The 19,373-nt window shown below is 41.5% G+C and overlaps 1 protein-coding gene across 2 annotated transcripts; it reads left to right on the top strand.

Annotated features, from left to right (window-relative positions):
• Window positions 1–1,229: 1,229 nt before the first annotated feature.
• PRKAB2 (protein kinase AMP-activated non-catalytic subunit beta 2) lies at window positions 1,230–14,061 on the top strand. 2 transcript variants are annotated; one of them, XM_044914122.1, is made up of 8 exons: window positions 1,230–1,387; window positions 1,592–1,772; window positions 5,296–5,462; window positions 6,294–6,387; window positions 6,616–6,736; window positions 9,403–9,536; window positions 10,246–10,314; window positions 13,155–14,061. In XM_044914122.1, the coding sequence occupies exons 2-8, from the start codon at window positions 1,617–1,619 to the stop codon at window positions 13,230–13,232; spliced, it is 819 nt and encodes a 272-aa protein (XP_044770057.1). In that variant the 5' UTR covers window positions 1,230–1,387; window positions 1,592–1,616; the 3' UTR covers window positions 13,233–14,061. The 2 variants fall into 2 exon arrangements, with proteins under 2 accessions (XP_044770057.1, XP_021543773.1); XM_021688098.1 differs by lacking the exon at window positions 1,230–1,387 and having other exon boundaries at window positions 1,570–1,772.
• The last annotated feature ends 5,312 nt before the right edge of the window (window positions 14,062–19,373 follow it).

Genomic DNA, 19,373 nt, shown 5'->3' with positions numbered 1-19,373 from the left:
GGGTTTTCAATTAAAAATAAACTTTTCAACAAACAGAGCTGCTCAGTCAGGAAGGGTGGCCTTGTACACTTGGGGTTCCCCATCACTGGCTATTTAAGTGGTATTATCTCGTTAGAAATAAACAGTATTCATGTACCCTTCATTGGGCAAATGTTCATTAAAAGCTTACTCGGTACAAGATGCATGCAGAATATGAAGAGTAATCAAATCTAGATTTGCTCTCTGCCAGCTGTCAAAACAGGGCTTCTTACACTTTAATATGTATACACGTTCCCCGGAGGATCTTGTTAAAATGCAGATTCTGAGTTCTGTAGGATAGAGCCTCAGATGCTACACTTCTAACAAGCCCCCAGGTGATGCCAGTGCGGCTGGTCTGTGCAACACACCGAGTGATTAGGGTTTCTAGTTGGGAATTAGATATGCACATGATTATAATACAAAGTAAGAATTAGTAAATACCATTTAAGTTCCATCAATTATCAGTAAAAACCTAAATCTGTCCCAACCCGAGGACAATCTTTGTCCTTTTCTGCTTTCAGTGTTCCTTCTGATGTTTTGGTTGTTGCTCTCTCAAACTGTATTTCTTTTCGGGTTGCTCATTGCATATGCTGTTTCTTAGCTTAGAATAGCTTTCTCGTCTTCAGACTGTTTCACTAATTTGTCAACGTTTATCTCCTCATCACCCCTTCTTCCCTGGGGCCCCAGTCGGGGCTGACTGCTCCCCACAGCAGTTAGGCTGAACCTCAAACAATTGCCACTACTTCCTTCTGACTCCAGTAGGAAGTCCGGTTTTTTAATTCCCTATAGGAACCCACCTCTCTGGGTTGCCTCCCATAAAAACGCTGCCGAGAAAACGTTTTGGCTAACCTGAAGCCAGGTGAGGCGGCCGGGAAGAAAGTAGCGCCGCTTCTCCGGGTACGGAGCACCTGAGCCCAGGGAGGTGGCCCTAATTATCATCTAGCGACCGTCTCCTCCGGAAGGTAGGCCCTGGGGACGACCGCACCAACGATTCCTGGTCCAGGGCCACGGGGCGGGCGTTTCCCCGAGGCTAACTGCAGAGCTGGCGCCCCCGCCTGGCGAAGGAGGCTGCCCACCATAGAGGCGACGGCGGCTAGAGGGGCCAGCGAGCTCCGGGAGCCGTCGCCGCGCGGCCGTAGGGAACGCGCGCGGGGTCGGACTCGCGCCAGCGGCCTTGTAGCCATTTTAGGAGGAAACCCGGATCGCTAGCCCCGGGCGCGGCTTCAATTTCAATAACTTTATTGGTGGCCTTATCCGCAGAACAGCCATCGCACTAGTGGCTAGGGGAGGAGGGAGAGCATCGCGGGAGGTGACTGGGGTCGGGAACGCCCTCAGGCAGTGAGCGCGGGGATGCGGGGTGTTCCCGAAAGTGGGTTTCCTGAGCAGTGGGTATCGAGAGGGGTTTGGGGGGGTTCCGGGCGCTCCTGGAGGCCGGGGAAGGAGGGGACCCCGGGCACGGCTTCCCTGGGGCGGGGATTCCCTTGCCCGGATCCCCAGGCGCAGGGGCGGAGCCGGGGGCGCCCCTGACGCGGCCGCGGGGGTGTTCCTAGTGCCGTGTTGTTCCCCACGGCAGGTGGCCCCCGACTGGAGCTGCGGCCATGGGAAACACCACCAGCGACCGGGTGGCTGGCGAGCGCCACGGCGCCAAGGCTTCACGCGCCGAGGGCGCCGGCGGCCATGCGCCGGGCAAGGAGCATAAGATCATGGTGGGGAGTACGGACGACCCTAGCGTCTTCAGCCTGCCAGACTCCAAGGTGAGCGTCCCCACGCCCCCAGTGGGCGCAGCTGCAGCAGGCTGGGGGTCAGAGCTCCTCCTCCCTTTCCTGGTTCTTATCACATTGACCTGGGTTACGGTTTTCTGACATAAAGGGATTTGGGGGGGACGGAGATGTTGGAGGTTAATTACTCCGGCGGTGCTGCCTCAAAATAGGATAGAGGCGGAGTTTTTGTTTCTCGATTAATTTGTTGGCCATATTTTTACGATGGGGATTGTAGACCCGCACCCCCACTCCATCCCTGGTTTTCCTAACAGGCAGGTGCCCTCTTTTAGAGTACTGATGAGTTTATAGGTTGTAAACCCTGGTAGAAAACTTAAGATGGTAGGTTGCCTGAGTTGATCATCGGCGGCAGTTTCTCAAATTTACCCTAAGGTGGGTAAATGAATTTCTTTTTCCTGACAATTTCTGTGTGTCAGTATCATTTTTGCCCTTCTGAGAACTCAGCGCTTCTGATCCTCTCACCCTTTGGCATGATTGTGAGCAGCAACCACTTGCTTATTTGATACTTTTCTCCTAGTCTTGGGGGTCAATAAAGGACCTCCTTTGGTTGCTCAATTTTTATTTCATACTTTATATTGTGGTGGCTGAGGTGCTTCTTTCACGCCCAGCTACATCCTCAAGTGGGAGAGCAAATGTTTCCAGGATTTTTCCACTTCCAGTAGTAGTTCATGATGTTACCATCGCTGAAAAAAGGACAACGCACAGCTGCCTGGAAGACCTTGCTCTCAAATCCAAGGACTTTCAGAAAAGTGGCAACTTGTGTTCACCCATAGAAGTGTTAGATGGAGCTAACAGCAATCTGATTACCATCCGAATGTTTCTAGTCACATTTAGAGCTGTCAGAACGAAATACAGTAATCCCTCCAGGCAGTGCGAGTGGGATAAAGTAGAAAAATGGGGGGATTGAGGAGATTCGGGTGTATTTGATGTTTCTTATCACTTCAACCCTTCCACCAGATTGGGGTTTTAGAGAGTAACAAATGATTTGCCCCATGGGTAGCACATGAAATTTGGATTCGACTGTTTATTTTCTTGAATCCCAATTGAGAACATAACTACAGAAAAAGAAGTGAAGATGATTAAAAGAACCACTTCTTGGGGTTTCTTCTCCATTCCTTCCTTCCTTCTCCCACTTCAGAACTTCTTCCTCAACATTTGGGCCATCTACCAAGTCATTTGAATTTACTTCTTCAAAGCTTTCTCAAGGTGATCCACCTCGTGATTTTACCCTTTTCCTACATCGATGACTCAGGATTTAAGTACAGTGTATTGTCAAACTGTGACTGCAATAATCGGTGTGCTGAATAAAAGCCAGCTTGCTCCATCTGAAATGGAGCCTATTTTGGTTCATTCTTTCCTTAACCTCAGTCATTTGTGAATAAGAAAACTGTTTCAGATAATTCCTAAGGTCTATTCTACGTCTAAAATTTTATACTTCTTAATCTACTGTCTTTACTTCTTCCTTCAATGTTTTACTTAAACATTTTCAAACTGTAGTTCTTATTGTTTTTCCTCTTTTCCTGTGATTTTGCTGATGATTTAACTTGGAGTAAATGGTCTTTCTGCTAGTCAGCTGCACTCAGGCCTGCCACAGAAATGTCATGTCATATGTGGAAGGGCTTTCTTCCAAAGCTAGGCATATTAATAGTTTGTAGCTTTCAAATTCTAAACTGAAAATATTAAATCATGAAAGTAACTCATAGAAACAGTGGCAGTGGGGCCTACATTGCTTCAAATGCCAGTCCTCTTCAATGGACTAGTTCAGTGGTTCTCAATCCTATTTGCACATTAGAATCACTTGAAATTTGTTTAAACACTATATGGAAATTTGGAAACATTTTCCATGTTTCAGAGTAGGGAGAACAAAGTAGTATAATGAACTCCTATATACCCATCACCCAGTTTAAACAATGATCAAATTGTGAACAAATTTATATCCTCTATACCCCAACTCCCCCCAGCAATTATTTTGAAGCAAATTCCAGACATCCTATCAAATATTATTTTATCTGTAAATATTTTAGGATGTATCTGTAGAGATGAGGTTTTTTTTCTTTATTTTAACAATCACAGTATTATTATTCTCTGTGAAGCTTTTTAAAAACAGATTCCTAGGCCCTATATCTAAATCAGAATCTGAGAGTTATTCTTAGGCATATGTAAAAATTTCTGTAATTTTAATGCAGCCAGTCAGGCAAGAGTGCATTGCTTTAAGAATAAGGAGATAAAGGTTTTCACTTAAGACACTTCCTTATGTAATGTTAAAGTCCCTTCAATTCTGTTTCTCTGTTTACTTGAGTTTATGCTGCTACTGGTGTCTCATAGTATAGTTTTGAGGAATATTGAGAGACTGTATGGAAGGTAGACTACCTTAGCCATTTTCAAAGTAAAGCCCAAATGAATAAGTTAATCCTTTTTTTTTAACCCAAGTGATGTTTTTACTTGATACAGTACAGTCCTATTTACCTATTTACCAAAGTCATTTAAACCATTCTGAAGTGGGGACCAGCAAACTTTTTCTGTAAGGGACCAGACAGTAAATATTTTAGACCGTGGACTATACAGTCTCTGTCACAACTATTCAGTTTTGCTTAGCATGAAAGCAGCTGTAGATCATATGTAAATGAATGAGCATGGCTATTTTCCAATAAAAGTTTATTTATAAAAGCATCTGGCTCCCTGGCCAGAGTCTGCCAACTGTTGTTCTAAAGGATGGTAATGAAAATAAACTGAGTAAGAAGTCAATTTTTTTTTTTTTAGAATCCTACAGACCTCATTTGATATTGGAACTGCTTTTGTAAAAGGAAGCTGTGTTTTTGATCTGATGTTCCTTGAGGCTCCAGAATTTTCATCCCCACTCCTGAAATAATTAGTATATACCTGGCAGAAGTGAGCAAGTAAGATTTCATAACCACTTCTCAAAAATTAAGAAACCAATGATATGATTTTTCTATACTTTTAATGTCCTTTTGTAACCTATTAGCCAAAATGAAGTTTATGAATTATTTATGAATTTCAGTATCTCTAACTTGCATTACAACTGATAATTCAGAACTGTTCATATTTATGTGAAAAATACATGGCTAACTTTATTGCTTTTTATGGAAGCATACTTTTTTTTCATATTTTTTCTCTTAAGAGGTACTCAGAAGCATAATTGCCTGCCTGTGAGTTAATCTGGTAACAGGGAGTAGTAAGTAAGCTTCCCTCCACCTCTTTTTTTGAAAGGGAGATCTTAAGGCTCTGAAAGGGTGAGTGATAATATGCAAAGTCTGAAGTTAGGCTGTGATTTGGGCAACCCTTGAGCATGAGCCATTTGACCATTTTGGTCCTAGATGCGTTATTTTTCTATAGTTTGTTCAATATCTGATTCAGTTGCTAATTTCAAGGCTTATTGCTCCTTACCAGACACCTAGCACCCCTCTCTGCCCTAGGGAGGAGAGTGACCTTTTAAAAATTCCTGGGTCACAATTTAGGGATGACCTAATCCTTCTTACAGCTCCCTGGGGACAAGGAGTTTGTATCATGGCAGCAGGATTTGGAGGACTCCGTAAAGCCTACACAGCAGGCCCGGCCCACTGTTATCCGCTGGTCTGAAGGAGGCAAGGAGGTCTTCATCTCTGGGTCCTTCAACAATTGGAGCACCAAGATTCCACTGATTAAGAGGTGAAGACAAGTGTCTTGGTTGAGTCTATAGGATCCAGGAGTAGAGACCTGATTTCCCTTCTCAGGGGAGAGACCTGTCTGGACTGCTCCTCTCCACCCAATAGGGACTCTATCTAGAACATTTTCTGTGACCAATGACTGCATCTGTGGCTTTTTTTTTTTTTTTAATCTCTTAGTGAGTCAGAAATGTTTAACCAGTTAGAATATCATTGCCTCAGAGGAACTTACCATACAGTTTTGTGGGTACATTCTTTAGGACTGTGTTAACACAAGTCCTGTCTATGCTTGTGGGAAGTCATCTGTAACTGGCTAAGTCCACTTGTTCTGACTTCTGCACTAAAACAAAACACAACTGATGTACTAGGTAGTAATGTGAGTTGTTGCTTGAAGAGCAATAATGAATTATTTGGTAATCAGAATGGCCCTTTATAAGTAGGTCATTTTTCAGAAAATGCTCACCAAAATATGGAAAGGGTAACTTGAGGCACTTCTATATTCTGAAGCTACTGCTATCTTTACACTTGTGAAGGAATCTATTCTTGCTGAAGCAAATTAGTTGTACTAAGGTGAACCATTTTGGGGGATTAACATCTATTATTCTTTTCCAGATATTAAGAACTAAAGTTATTGGGAGGGGCTGGCAAATATGTGCTCAAGGTGATACAGAAAAGGGGAATGGGTCTATAAATTATTTTTTATTCCAGGGGAGACAGTTGCTTAGGAATATGGGAGATCACTGGTATGATGTTGTGAATGTCTCATGGTTTTTACATTTACATTCTGTCTTCTAACAGGAACTTGGCCTGTTTAACCTTCTGTTTTCTTCTGTAGCCATAATGACTTTGTTGCCATCTTAGACCTCCCTGAGGGAGAGCACCAGTACAAGTTCTTTGTGGATGGACAGTGGGTTCATGATCCATCAGAGGTAAGGCCTTGATCTCCAAGGGTAACCATTAACTGTGTCCTTTTGCCTATTATTCCCCTTGGTGTCCAACGTCATTGCTGTCAGGACTGATGGGCTCCTACACTGGAGGATTTCTCTCTTGATTAAAGATGGAGGTGCCAAGTATGATCATTTTTTAAAATAGGAGAGTTAGATGGAAGAGATGTATTTAAAACAGGGTATATGAATATTTTCCATTCATTGTTTCAGCCTGTGGTTACCAGTCAGCTTGGCACGATTAACAATTTGATCCATGTCAAGAAATCTGACTTTGAGGTGTTTGATGCTTTAAAGCTAGATTCAATGGAAAGCTCGGAGACATCTTGTCGAGGTAATTTTGTAGTATTTGCTTTTTCTTGATGTGTTTTTCTTATAATGCCTGTTTCTTCCCAAGAGTGGTTTTTGTTTTTCATTTTCTCCTCAGGAATCTTCTGAATCATATATGTGTTTATATATACACACACACACACAAATTATAACTTATTAGTATATATATTTTTTTGTCTATATATGTTTGTCCTCTAAACATTTAGATCTTGTCTGAGAGAAAAAAAATCTCAGTCTAGTGTATTTGATTTCAAACTTTTCGACCAAGATCACAGCAAGACATTTGTTTTACTTTGTAACTCATTCTCTCTCTCCCCATCTCTCTCCCTCTCCCCATCTTTCTCCCTCCCTCTGACACACACACACATGCACCTGTAACACAAGTCTCAGCAGAATGTGTGTCTTTGTTACATGTGATACACTCTATTTTCTATTTTATCCTTTCTTTCATGAGCCACTAATGGGCTACAGCCTGTAGTTTAAAAAGCTATTTCTAGTAATATTTCATTGACCTTTTGACAGTACCACCCAGCCGAGACCAGTTCTGTCTGGTTTGCCTTGTTTAGCTGCATCTGCATTAGCTTAATCCTGCCAGTTTGATAGCTTGGCTGGCAGTTCTACATTTTTATATGGCCCTCCAACTATGGCCGTCTTTGGGGAGAAAGGGTTACAAAACCCCCACAACTCTTTTGTGTGTATGTATGTTAACTGAAGTTTTATAAGTTTTTGGTTAAAAAAAAGTTCCTTGTTAGAGGAAAAGACCTGTATCCTTTAGTTTCTCCCATATTACTTTTTTCCATGGCTTTTATCACATTTGCTACAACATCAGAAGAGTGATTTGCTAACCGCGCTCACAATTACCATTTTAGTACATTACATTAAAGGCTGTAACTGTCTAAAGAATTGTGCACACTGTTCCCAGTGAGTACACTTTTCCCTTGTGAGTTCAAAGCCTGCCGCTGCTACTCACTAGCTTTGAAGTCATGGACAGGTCCTTCAACCTTTCTGGTTCTCAGTTCCCTATCACTAAAATCAGAGGCTTAGAATCTCAGTGATTCTCATCTGAGGAGACACAACCTTAAGTGGAGCGTATTAGAATCTCAGGGCACAAAGGTGGCTTATGTAGCTTCTAAAAGACTAATCAATAGTATAATAATTGTTTATGAAAATCGTAAAAATAGTTTTTATTATATAAGCCCAGTAAGTAAAGGTGAACCTTCTTCTTGACTGGTGGGGCAGTGATTAACAAGGGTTTAATTATATTGAATTAAGTGATGAGGGCACTTGCAACTCTACATTTTTGCATTATATGATTCTGGAGAAGCAACCGATGAACAATAGACATGGAATCATAATTATATAGAAAGAGGGCTAGCATACTTTCGATATCTCTGTCTTCCCTCTTTCACCCAATTTCCTGATCTACTTTGTGTCTGTATGGATTTGCCTATTTTGGACCTTTCATATAAATGGGATAACACAATATGTGGTCTTTGGTGTTTGGCTTCTTTCACTTAGGATGTTTTCAGGGTTCATCCATGTTATATGTCTCAGTACTTCACTCCTTTTTATGAGTGAATAAAATTCCATTGTATGGATTCATTAGCCAATGGACATTTGGATCGTTTCCACTTTTTGTCTATTATAAACAATGTTGTTCTGAACATTTGTGCTCAAGTCTTGGTGTGGACGTATGTTTTCATTTCCCAGGAGTATAATTGTTGGGTCATATGCCAATTTAAAGTTTAACTTTTGGAAGAATTGCCCAACCGTTCTCCAAAGCTGCTGCACCATTTTATGGGGATCGTACAAAAGTTCCAATTTTTCCATATCCTCACCAACAATTATTATTGTGTGTGTTTTTATTATAGTCATCTTAATGAGTGTGAGGTGGTATTTGATTTACATTTCCCTGACACCTACTACATCGTTAGTAATCTTGTCCTCATTGTTGCAATCATTGTACTATCAGCAGTCTTAGAGTTTATAACCTTGTTATCTATTGCTTGCGTGGAAGAAAGAAAAAATCTAATTTTTTCACATTGGTTGACAGTTTACAGGGCATCGTCATATCTGTTACCTCCTTTCATTCCTGTAAAAACATTGTGAAATAGGGTAGAGATTATTATCTTTCAGTTTATGAATGAAGAAACTGACCATAATAGAAGGATTTGTTCTAGGTCATACAACTGATAAATAGAGTAGCTCTTCTCTGTACCTATGTCTTCCACTCCTCATCCTCTCCTCTGTCCTCCACATCATGTTGCCATGTTGAGGAATTTCAGGGTTCATGTTCAGGATGACTCAGACTCTTTCTTTGCCTTACAATTGTAGACCCAACAGGTTACAAGTTTATGATCTATGACGTCTACCACATTTAATATTAGCTGCCATCTATTGACAGTTTTTTCATGCATTTTTTTTTTAAAGATTTATTTATTCATTTGAGAGAGCGAGAATGAGAGAGAGTACATGAGAGGGGGGAGGGTCAGAGGGAGAAGCGGGCTCCTCGCCGAGCAGGGAGCCCGATGCGGGACTCGATCCCGGGACTCCAGGATCACGAACTGAGCCGAAGGCAGTTGCTTAACCAACTGAGCCACCCAGGCGCCCTTTTCATGCATTTTTACTAGCTCTCCAAGTTTCCCTTATATTTGGATAAATCTCTTCCAGACCTTTCCAGCTCTCCCCCTGGGCCTTATGGTCAAGAAATGTATGTGTTTCGATCTGAGGAGAGATTCAAATCCCCACCCATCCTACCTCCTCACCTTCTTCAAGTTATTCTTAACAAGGACACTAATATTTCTGTGAGTATCCTGAGAGAATTGCTGGGGCATCTGGGTGTTACTAGGACCATTTGAGCCAAAGTTAGTAATCCTAGAGGTTGGGATTATTACAAAGCTGTGTGAGAATGTAAATCATATACCTATCAATAGCATTACAGATTCCTTTTTCCACGGCTGAGGTATTACTTTTCCAGGTACTGATATCAAAATTCATAGTTATCTTCTGGTCCCAGAGCCATGGATTGCTAGAACCAATTTCTGGGACTTCAGTCCAACACAAGATAAGACCTACTTATCATTTGGGGATATACAAAAGGGGAGTATAAGGGGTTTGGGTTGTTGTTGGTTTTTTTTTTTTTTCCATATAATTTACATCTCTAGTCAATTCACCTGATTCCCACCAAGATTATTTTTGCCTCTTAACACAAATTTTCTGTATGTGTTGTGGTCAAGATTTTTGTTTTAGCTCTATTAAGGGAGATAAATAGATGCTAAGGCTTAGAGTTTCTGTCCTGGACTCAGAATTTTCCTAATTCTCTGTAATGAGAACATAAAGATTGCTATATACTAAGGTGAGTGTATTATTTTGAAAAAACACACATTCTAGTTTAGCATGTGTTGAATCTAGTTTGAATCAACAGATTCAAAGAGCTCTAAGGAAGAGTAAACTGTTTGGTTGAAAACTGTGCACTTAACCCCATTTAGTGATTTTTTTTTTTTTCTTTCTTAGTGTGACCCAGCCTTGCTTCCTGAGCCCAATCATGTTATGCTGAACCATCTCTATGCATTATCCATTAAGGTAAGTGGCGGGCCTGGCTCTTCCCCAAAATGGGAGGGCAGGGGTAACATGTGGTTTCTTGCCCTGCCACCTCAGTGAGGCTAAAGCTGGCCATAAGGATCAAATTATAGGAGAAGAACTTTCTTTTTTTTAACTAGTAGGTGGGTTTTTTGTTTGTTTGTTTGTTTGTTTTTAATCTTAGTCCCTATCCCTATGTTCTGGCTAGCTGAATTGCCCTGTGATTAAATGACTTTTCTGCTTCCTGGTTTCTTTTTGGATCGCCATAACCTTTGTACCACCTACTTAATTGAATTGGAGTTCACAGCACTAGGATTTCATTTGCAGGCAAAGCAAGTTTATCTTCCAGTTCAGAGAATGCTTGAATGTGATTAAGGCTTTTGCTTTTTAAAGGTGGATGGGAGCTGCTTCTGAGTGCTTCGGTCATATACACCCACTGGTTGCATCTCTCCATTACACTAGGAAAAGGAGAAATGTGACCAGATATGCTCTGTCCCCTCCAATTCTAGAGTCCTTAGTTTCTCTGCTGCATTAGAGTCTGGGTTGAAAATACCTTTTCAGAATGAGATCTTGCCATTTGCAACGACGTGGATGGAGCTGGAGGGTGTTATGCTGAGCGAAATAAGTCAATCAGAGAAAGACATGTATCATATGACCTCAATGATATGAGGAATTCTTAATCTCAGGAAACAAACTGAGGGTTCCTGGAGTGGGGGGGGTGGGGTGTGAGGGATGGGGTGGCTGGGTGATAGACATTGGGGAGGGTATGTGCTATGGTGAGCGCTGTGAATTGTGCAAGACTGTTGAATCACAGATCTGTACGTCTGAAACAAATAATGCAATATATGTTAAGAAAAAAAAAAAGAAGATAGCAGGAGGAGAAGAATGAAGGGGGGGAAATCTGAGGGGGAGACAAACCATGAGAGATGATGGACTCTGAAAAACAAACTGAGGGTTCTAGAGGGGAGGGGGGTGGGAGGATGGGTTAGCCTGGTGATGGGTATCAAAGAGGGCATATTCTGCATGGAGCACTGGGTGTTATACACAAACAATGAATCATGGAACACTACATCAAAAACTAATGATGTAATGTATGGTGATTAACATAACAATAAAAAATTAAAAAAAAAAAAAGAAAATACCCTTTCAGTCTTGTCATGTCTTTGTGGTTTGGCTATTGGAATGAAGTTTTATATGGTTCTGTAGTTACCAGACTAGGGTGATCATCATCAGAATCACTTGGGGAAATTTGTAAAAATACAGTTTCAAAGCCTCCATCCCCAGAGATTCTGAATAAGTGCATCTAGAATGGACCCTCAGTAATTATTTTTTAAGCTGCTTCTAGATGTGCAGCCACATTAGGGAAATCACTGACACAGCTATCTTTAACAGATTATGTCGTACTTTTTAAATATATATTATTGAATTTAATTTTAACCCTGTTTTATAGATAAAGAAACTAAGGCTCAGAGAAGGTCATAATGCCAGTAAGTACCAGAGAGAGGGCTGAGGTCCTCCCGTCCTCATTCCATGTTATTTCCTAGAGATCACGGCACCAGGTCTTTCCAAGTAGATTTTTCTGTCACCTGCTCTTCGTTTCTACCAAACCCTTCCTGGCGCTGAATTTTTTACCTTCCTAGCTTCTGTCATATTTAGGCTGTGATCAGCATACTCTGGTCACAGAATGTTAATCTGAGAAGCATTCATTGTAGATAGCACAGCATATGGGAAAAAGGGAAGATGCACTGGTTTCTCAGTTGGATTTGCTTGGGTTCTTTGGATCAGACTGAATTTTGCCTCCTATAACTGCTCCTTGGCTATCAACTGATGCTCATGGGCCTACGGTCTCCTCCTATGGCATACCCTTGAGCTGTAACACAGCCAGGGAAAGAGTACCTCTTCCTTGTCATATTGGTTCTAACCCAGATCAGGGTCTTGATTACTGCGATTCAGCTTGGCCTTGACCCACTCCTGGTTCTCTCAGATTGTTTAGGTTGTTTGGAGTTGACCCATTAGATTGAGTGTCTTTCCAAGGAAGATTTTGGGGTCTACTTTGTTCAAGGATAGAGAGGGATTCCTGACTCTCCTCTTGATTAGAACGAACTTTTTAAGTTCATCCCTGTCATTAAATCTAAATTAGACCTGCTTTGGGCTTGGAAATGGGGGGGGGGAAATCACCCTCCTTTCTTCTCACTGCATTTTAGACTTCCTTCTAAAAATGAATGTCAGGGGGCGCCTGGGTGGCTCAGTCGTGAAGCGTCTGCCTTCGACTCAGGTCATGATCCCAGGGTTCTGGGATCGAGCCCCGCATCGGGCTCCCTGCTCAGCGGGAAGCCTGCTTCTCCCTCTCCCACTCCCCCTGCTTGTGTTCCCTCGCTTGCTGTGTCTCTCTCTGTCAGATAAACAAAACATTTTAAAAAATAATTAATTAAAAATAAATTTTAAAAAAATGAATGTCAGGATATTTTTTTTTTCCATGCTAGTTTTAAACCCAATATTCACATTTGAGGTGGGGAAAGGAGTAAGAAGGTAGGAAACTACGATTTCTTCAGCACCTATTATGTCTCAGATATTCTCATATAATCATCAAAACCACCTTCATGGGGTAGGTGTTATCCTTTGTCATGATGAGAAAAAAGGCTTAGAGGCATCAAGTAGATTACTCAGGCCACAAATAGAGTAACAGTAGAAGTCAGGATTAGAATTTAAGTTGAATTGAACCAGCCTGTTTATATAATATCAACTATCTCTGTTAAAAGTGAGCGACTATGAAGGACTGATGGCTGGAAGAGCCACCTGTCGTCTGAACTAACTAACTAGCTGCATGTTTCTTTCCCTTGCAGGACAGTGTGATGGTCCTTAGCGCAACCCATCGCTACAAGAAGAAGTATGTCACTACTCTGCTGTATAAGCCCATCTGAAGGGATCCCTTCCTGCCTCCCAGGATTTAAGAGAAGCATCTCCCTTGCCTTTCTGGACTGGACCAGTCTTAACCTAAGACTGGAAGGCTAATTTGCTTTGAGGCTGATATGTATGTTTCAGAGCCTTTGAGTAGGATGCTCTGCTTTTGCATTCGATTGCAGGTGGGAGCTTTATGAGTTCATGGAATTTATTTTAAGAAAAAAATTTTATATATATATGTGTGGGTGTATGTGTATCTATACACACACACACACACACATATATGAGAGAAAGGTTAATGGAAGCCTCCTAGCTAGATGTGTTCTCTCTGCCTGTGGGGACTCACCAAGACCAGTTTGGGGGAGCTGCAGGAAGAACCATTACAGGAAGCTTTTTTCCTAAAATGGGTGAAGAGCCAACTCTCAGGATCCTTGTTGGGTAGAGATTCTACCACTGCTACCTTGGCTCTCCAAGGGATGGGCTTGTGCCAGACTTCTGCCCTACTTACAGTTGCCTCCTGCAGGGGCAGCTTTTCTTGCATGGGTTCTCTGTATTCCTAGAGTATGTGGCACAGTCTGTGCTTTTTATGATACCAGATGCCCTACAGGAACCCTTTCTCTTCTCATTTCACATTCTTGCTTTGATAACCTCCTTCAGATCCTATACCTGACCCATCCCTAACACAAAACTCACTGGCAAGTGACCCTTTCAAAGGCTGTGTGAGACCTGACCCACTAACACAGACTGGGGCTGCCAGAAAGTCTCCTTTTCAGCCCAGCACAGGCCCAGGCCACTTTGTTACCACTAGTTTTCACTCCTACTAAAGAAAATAGGTCTCAGCATTATAAGAAGGGCAGAGTGCAGAAGGTCTACTTTCTCGTTTGTGTTTAGTGCCACAGCTTAGGCTGTCTCGGCATATTTCCATAGGTTGTCCCACCTGGCCTGGCCCTGCTTCCGTATTTTCTTTTGCAGAGCAGACAGCTTTGAAGGTGCGAGTGGAACCAGGGAAAACTTTAATGTCCTTCATCTTTGGGAGATTTTTATGTGCCTACATTATTCTTTAATTAAAAAATGTTTTTTCATTGTTCTTAAGAGACTGAATAGGAGAATTTTAAGCTCTTGATAAATGGTTCCCAAGATTTTGTTCAACAAGTATTCTAGCCCTCTACGATCTTATATTAATGTGGCCAACCCTGTGCACATCACTACACTAAACACTGTTCTAGAAACAAATTCAGGTTCATTTGGTGCACCTAAAAAGGTCCTTCAACTTAAAGACTCAGTAGGCCAAGAAGCAAGAAAATACCCCTGGGGTTCCTAACCATGGATAGTATTGCTTCCCTGCACCAAGTACAAACAGGACCGTTTTGTTTCTCTCTTTTTAAAAAGTGTTCAGTGAAGAAATGGGGTCAGTGATTCTCATTTGTGGAATGAAAAGGAGCTATCCAATCCACTCTTGGGGTTCAGAGATAAAACATACTTTTCCGAGATCTGTGGCTCTTCCATTAAGGATAAATGCAAGTCAAAACATTGAACACTGAAGGAAGCCAAACTTGATGCTTGAGAGACGCCTTGACTGTTAGGATGTGCCCAGCCACACTGAAAGGGCACCCATAGGTCAGTTTAGCTACCTCCTGTCTTTCCTGTTCAAAGCTGATGACACAGTTGTCTTTGGGTATGTAGACCTCAGATCCTGGGAGTGAGGCAGTAGGGCATTGGGGTGGTTTTGCTGGGAATGCAAATTGCTAAGTGCTTTGGTGGTTACTTGCTGAGAGTAAATACTGCTTTAGCCACTCAAGGACCCCTTCTGCAGCAAAAGGCTTTTGTAGGAAACCATTTATGGTCCCAGCCACTTTTTGAGTGGTGTGTCATTTAAAAAATCCAGGCCAAATCCTATTATAACCAACTCTCAGGATCTACATTGTCTTCAGTTATACTCTTGTTTTTTTCCAATGACCATTAAATAAGTGGGCCACATAGGAGGATTCAAATTCTTGGTTATTGGAGGATTTTGTTACACTACTATTTCTTATCAACAGTATTGAAGTGTAATTGCCTATGTGTTTGTGTATTAAAAATTTTACACAGATGTATCAGTAGAGTGGGGCAAGAAAAGAGATTCCTTCAGTTTCTCAGGCCAGTGGCCTCTGTGGACTGGCTTTGGCTCCAGTGACACTAGGTTTAGTGCTGGTGGCCTTCAGATCTTCCTAATCTGGGTATGTGCAGAAAGTGTCCGTTTCCTGTGTTCTTAGGTAATCCCAGCCAAATGTGAACTGAGAGCCGACCAGCTGGTATGGAAAAGGACAGGCATGGGGAACTGGGTGATGCCTCGTTCAGCACCGTTCCTTCTCTGCACTGCTAATACACCCCATGGCCCTGAGCAGCCTATCACACACAGGCTATCCCCAAGAAACTGTTCTAGAAGGGAGAGAGGGAAGGAGGAAGGTAGCCCAGAGTACAACCCACTCATTCTTTTGTGTTGGTTAAAGGGATAGTTATTTTCTGTAGAAGAGCTTGGCAGATTTTGAAAATGAATAAAGGCAGAAAAAAAAACCACTTTTAGCTTTTAAAAAACATGGCTGTTTTTGTTTGTTGTTATTTTTTTGGGTTTTTGTTTTTTTTTTCGCTTCTAGGAGTTTCACAGAGTCAAAGTTAGAAAAGTTAGAAAATCACTCTTTAGGAGTGCTAACCCTTCAAGAACTGCATCATGGTTTGGGGGTTGTGGGGAAAAGGAAGAGTGACTGAGCTGAGGAGGATACAAATTAAAGGCTTAAGTAACTCAGACTAAAAATAGCCTTTTTGTTGTGGTTGTTAATTAAATGAGACATAATATACTGGTAACCTTTGGATCTCATTGTACAGAACCTACTCTATAAAACATTCCTGTGTCTCTTGTTCCTTTTCTCTACCCTTTCTTTTATATTCTGCTTTACCTTCATTTGTCAAGCTGACATTACCAGAGCCTCGGGTCAAATGTTACCTAAAACAAATATTAGTCATCTTGCTGGTCTGGTCATGGTTATTAGCTTTCATTAAGCTTAGGTTTGAATGGTATTTGGTCACTGTAGGTAAAACCCCCCTATGAGCATACCTGGCCTCAAGTGTGTTGGCTTTTTTTTTTTTTAAACAATGCTAATATGGTAGAGAAACCCTGTAAGAGTCCAAGAGAAGATTCTGAGAGGATCATACAAACCCAGGCCTCCAATTATTTGTCTCTTACTGACCTAATGGATCTGAGATAAAACTTTTTTTGCAAAGTGTCAGTACTCCGTGTATGCTGCTAAAATGAAGTTAAGTTTGGAAAGAAGTGTTACCTCCACACTGTGCTTATATTAATCTGGGTATAAATGAAGGAGACATACTAATGATAGAATTCCCCTGCTTCTAATTGGGGAAATAGGGCTTTTAAAATTTTGACCTCAACTAAAAATGATATGCAATATAGTCTATGTTGTGTGTGTTTGAAAAATATTCTATTCTCAAGAGATTTCTGAGTCCTCATGTTCTGGTGATTTGGGGCATAGGCTTACAAGCAGATACACAGTTTGTTCACACATTATTCTGACTCATCAATAAAACCAAGTCCTTGCTGTCTTCTACCAGGGACTGCTAGCTCCAGTTACCCATGGAATAGAGCACCTGGGAGGGCTAGGGGTCAGGAAGACTCTGGATCCTAGGCATTTGTCTCTCCTTAAGCGCCCATCACAGTGGAAGGTTGAAGGGCTATTATTTCTGCAGTGAACCCAAACTTCTGGAGTAAAAAGGCCAACTCTGTTTTTTAAACTATAAGAAGAAAGAAAGAGAAGTCTCAAGAGTCTGTTACTTATGAAATCCCAATTCTTAGCAATGGAATCCCTCTAGAATTCAAATGTGGACTTTGTCTTGATTTGCTTTTCTCTATTGTGCTTTGAAGTGATTAAGTTTCATTAAAAATTAATTTTTTTATTAGTTCCAACAGTAGTTGAACTAATTGCATTGTAGCACAGTGCTTTTGCAGTAACATTGCTGTGAAATGCCACTCTGGATTTTGTAGTCAAGTTACCTACCATAAGTATTATATTATGTATTTGATCATCTTCTTTTCTGTTCCCATCCACAGAACACTTACCTTACCTAGGTTGTGGTTTTAGAACAGCCAAAGCTCACTGATGTCCATTAGTCCTAATCTCCACACTGGGCCCCATATGTGAGACTTGTTTGAATTTTGGTAAATTGAAGGATGCTTGTTGTTATTTCACTGAAGCATTTTGAATGAATGCAGCTCTGTCATAGAGGGGGAATAAGAGTATAATTTGGAAGAGAATTAAATATGTGAGTCCTCCTTTAAAGGGTGCTTTTTGTAACCTTTAGTGCTGAGGTACCGGGCTGCTTTTCAGTATTCCACAAGGGATTGGCATGTAAGAATAGATTTTAAAGTTTTTCCCAATGTAATTTGTCACTGGCCTTTGACATGTCTGAAAATTATGTGATGTTACATATACAGAAATGTGAGGTTTTTCCCATAAAACTGTTGAATAAAAGTATTATACAGCAATAATATTTGAGTTCTTTATTGATCACTGATTATATTATAAAGATCTATCTGCTTTGGTAGTCTCAGAACCTAAAGAATGCAAATCGCCACACAAACACATTTGAATTAAAGAAGTAGGTGTAGGACACAAGTGATGTCATCCAACCATCTGCCACTTTTCTTCTTTTCCAGGCTATGCCATCATTAACTAGAGGAATGCGAACTCAATGATTTGAAATTTGGCACATTCTGCAAATCTGCATACTTAACTATTATCCTATGCTAGATTTGCTGAGGCCCTACCCTAAGGGTTTTCACCTGTCTGTACATTCATACCACCTACGCAGGTTCTGTAAAAATATTGATGCCCCATCTATTACCTCCATCCCTAATTAAATGAAAATCTCTGGTATGGGATCCAGGCATCTGTATTAGAGTCTCCAGATGATTCTAATGCACATCCAAGGATGCAGATCCTCTCTACTTTTACTGTCAGACAGATACTTCATTATACATGAAGGCAGATCATGTGCTTCATTCTGACAGCAAATCACTCTCCTCAGATGGCTTTTTGTTCATGATGGTAACAGGATAATTTTGTCTTCCATCCCTTTATTTCACAGGGTTCTTACATAATTGACCTCTGGATTTCTCCTAAAACAACACATCCAGGCTCCCCTATATTTGCCACTCGATAGCATCTAAATTTAACTCACCTAAAGTGAGTTAAATTTCCTTAAGGGAAACAAGAGAATGACACTGGGAGTGACTGGGAGAGAGGGTGAAAAGAGTAGGGGAGGTGATGAGAGAAGTGAAGGGGTGAAGTGGGGCAGGTGATGAAGACCAGTAATTGCAGAAACAGAACAAAAGTTAACCTCAACCCCCAGTAGCAGGTCAAGAGACTAACTGCAGACAAGGCACAGTGTCAGATTTGATGTGGACTCAGCCTCTGACAGAATGCTCTCCTCAACATCATGCTCCATGGTCGCTAAAACAGCATGGCACCAGAATTCTATCAAGGCCCAAACTTGCATTGGTGTGTGCTTCCTAAAGCATTTCTCTCTGGCCCACCTGTCTGGGGATCTTGTATTCCTTCCAGAGCCCTCTCATCCTCTGCACCAACAGTTACTCATAACACATTATTGTTCAAAGACATCATGAATCTGTCCTCTTCCCTCCCCTCCCCCCCGGCTTACGTGGCCAGTGTTCATCCAGCAGCACATTTGCAAGTCTGGAGTACCTCCTCTTCCTAAACCCATTCCTTGGCTCCAGTGCTCTTACACTGGCTAAAGATGAATTTCTCCATGCTCTCCTACCAGTTAGAATTCTTTCAGGCATTCAGTTGTGCTCCAAAGGAGACTTCCGTCTTGAGAGTTTTCTCTTTTCATTGACTTCCTAGGGAGGAGGGCAAGTTTCCTTGTCAGAGGTCAGAAGACCTAAGGTCCATATGATGTATGATATGTTTAAACCAAAAGTAGGTTTTCACAAACTTCTCTACTACTTATGAACTAGATTCCCTTCACTGCAGCTTCCAAAGCCCACCTGCTAGTGATAGATTATGATAAAAACATCAGGTAAGAATACTGAGCACCTGAAAGAGCCATCAAGATTACTGCAGACCTGTGTATCTGGATCTTGGGGGAAGTCT

This window comes from Neomonachus schauinslandi, chromosome 4 (assembly GCF_002201575.2).
Source record: "Neomonachus schauinslandi chromosome 4, ASM220157v2, whole genome shotgun sequence".
Lineage (NCBI taxonomy): Eukaryota > Metazoa > Chordata > Mammalia > Carnivora > Phocidae > Neomonachus > Neomonachus schauinslandi.
Note: the sequence above shows the minus strand (reverse complement) of the source record. Positions and strands in the feature narration are given on the sequence as shown.